We start from the raw sequence: 1,992 nt of genomic DNA, 5'->3' as shown, positions 1-1,992 counted from the left end.
TACCGGACACAGGAACTTTCATCCAGCAACGGCGTCAGACGTCACAGACTTGGAACTTTTTCTTCCATTACTGATCTTCCGTTTCTTGAATAGAAGTAATTTGCCGGCAGCCGGAGACGAGGCCGAGCAGCTGCATGGAGGATGATTGTCCGATAATAAAAGCTCCTCATTCCGAGAGCAATTCAATCTCCTTCAAATGGAAACAATTTGAGTTCCTCGCTCTCCTTCCACTCATCGTCCTCAGATATGAAGAGCTCCTCCACCCCGACCCCAATTATGTCACTTCCACAACTCTGCTTATCGTGCCACTCGGAGCCATCAGAGATGCCGAGAACAAAGCGACGGCTGATGGGGGACAAGAGGTTAATGCTGAGAACAAAGCGACGGCTGATGGGGGGACGAGAGGTTAATGCTGAGAACAAAGAGACGGCTGATGGGGGGACGAGAGGTTAATGCTGAGAACAAAGCGACGGCTGATGGGGCACGAGGTGTTAATGCTGAGAACAAAGCGATGGCTGATGGGGGACGAGGGGTTAATGCTGAGAACAAAGCGACGGCTGATGGGGGACGAGGGGTTAATGCTGAGAACAAAGCGACGGCTGATGGGGGACGAGGGGTTAATGCTGAGAACAAAGCGACGGCTGATGGGGGACGAGGGGTTAATGCTGAGAACAAAGCGACGGCTGATGGGGGACGAGGGGTTAATGCTGAGAACAAAGCGACGGCTGATGGGGGACGAGGGGTTAATGCTGAGAACAAAGCGACGGCTGATGGGGGACGAGGGGTTAATGCTGAGAACAAAGCGACGGCTGATGGGGGACGAGGGGTTAATGCTGAGAACAAAGCGACGGCTGATGGGGGACGAGGGGTTAATGCTGAGAACAAAGCGACGGCTGATGGGGGACGAGGGGTTAATGCTGAGAACAAAGCGACGGCTGATGGGGGACGAGGGGTTAATGCTGAGAACAAAGCGACGGCTGATGGGGGACGAGGGGTTAATGCTGAGAACAAAGCGACGGCTGATGGGGGACGAGGGGTTAATGCTGAGAACAAAGCGACGGCTGATGGGGGACGAGGGGTTAATGCTGAGAACAAAGCGACGGCTGATGGGGCACGAGGGGTTAATGCTGAGAACAAAGCGACGGCTGATGGGGGACGAGGGGTTAATGCTGAGAACAAAGCGACGGCTGATGGGGGACGAGGGGTTAATGCCGAGAACAAAGCGACGGCTGATGGGGCACGAGGGGTTAATGCTGAGAACAAAGCGACGGCTGATGGGGGACGAGGGGTTAATGCTGAGAACAAAGCGACGGCTGATGGGGGACGAGGGGTTAATGCTGAGAACAAAGCGACGGCTGATGGGGCACGAGGGGTTAATGCTGAGAACAAAGCGACGGCTGATGGGGGACGAGGGGTTAATGCTGAGAACAAAGCGACGGCTGATGGGGGACGAGGGGTTAATGCTGAGAACAAAGCGATGGCTGATGGGGGACGAGGGGTTAATGCTGAGAACAAAGCGACGGCTGATGGGGGGACGAGGGGTTAATGCTGAGAACAAAGCGACGGCTGATGGGGGGACGAGGGGTTAATGCTGAGAACAAAGCGACGGCTGATGGGGGACGAGGGGTTAATGCCGAGAACAAAGCGACGGCTGATGGGGCACGAGGGGTTAATGCTGAGAACAAAGCGACGGCTGATGGGGGACGAGGGGTTAATGCCGAGAACAAAGCGACGGCTGATGGGGGGACGAGGGGTTAATGCCGAGAACAAAGCGACGGCTGATGGGGCACGAGGGGTTAATGCCGAGAACAAAGCGACGGCTGATGGGGGGACGAGGGGTTAATGAGAAGAAGAAGAACGATGTGATGGAGGGGTTTCGGGGGATGGGATAAGTAGGGCAGCCGGGTGACCGGTCGGTTGTCTGGTTCCTGTATCTTGGCAGCAGCTGTTCTGTCCTTCTAGAAGTCTCATCCCCCCCCCTCCCTCCCCCCC

The 1,992-nt window shown here is 55.9% G+C and overlaps 1 protein-coding gene across 1 annotated transcript; it reads left to right on the top strand.

Moving 5' to 3' along the window:
* The first annotated feature begins 433 nt into the window (after window positions 1-433).
* LOC108803553 (uncharacterized PE-PGRS family protein PE_PGRS36-like) lies at window positions 434-1,546 on the top strand. Its single transcript, XM_018575386.1, has one exon. It carries the CDS (start codon window positions 434-436, stop codon window positions 1,544-1,546), a length of 1,113 nt encoding a protein of 370 aa, XP_018430888.1.
* Window positions 1,547-1,992: the final 446 nt, after the last annotated feature.

This window comes from Nanorana parkeri, unplaced genomic scaffold (assembly GCF_000935625.1).
Source record: "Nanorana parkeri isolate BGI_ZX_2015 unplaced genomic scaffold, ASM93562v1 scaffold3861, whole genome shotgun sequence".
Taxonomy (NCBI): Eukaryota; Metazoa; Chordata; class Amphibia; order Anura; family Dicroglossidae; genus Nanorana; species Nanorana parkeri.
The sequence above is the reverse complement of the archived record's forward strand: the minus strand, read 5'-3'. Positions and strand labels throughout refer to the sequence as shown.

Bases quoted from the DNA above. Each gene is read 5' to 3' on its own strand.
- LOC108803553 (XM_018575386.1), top strand. From the start codon at position 434: ATGGGGGGACGAGAGGTTAATGCTGAGAACAAAGCGACGGCTGATGGG.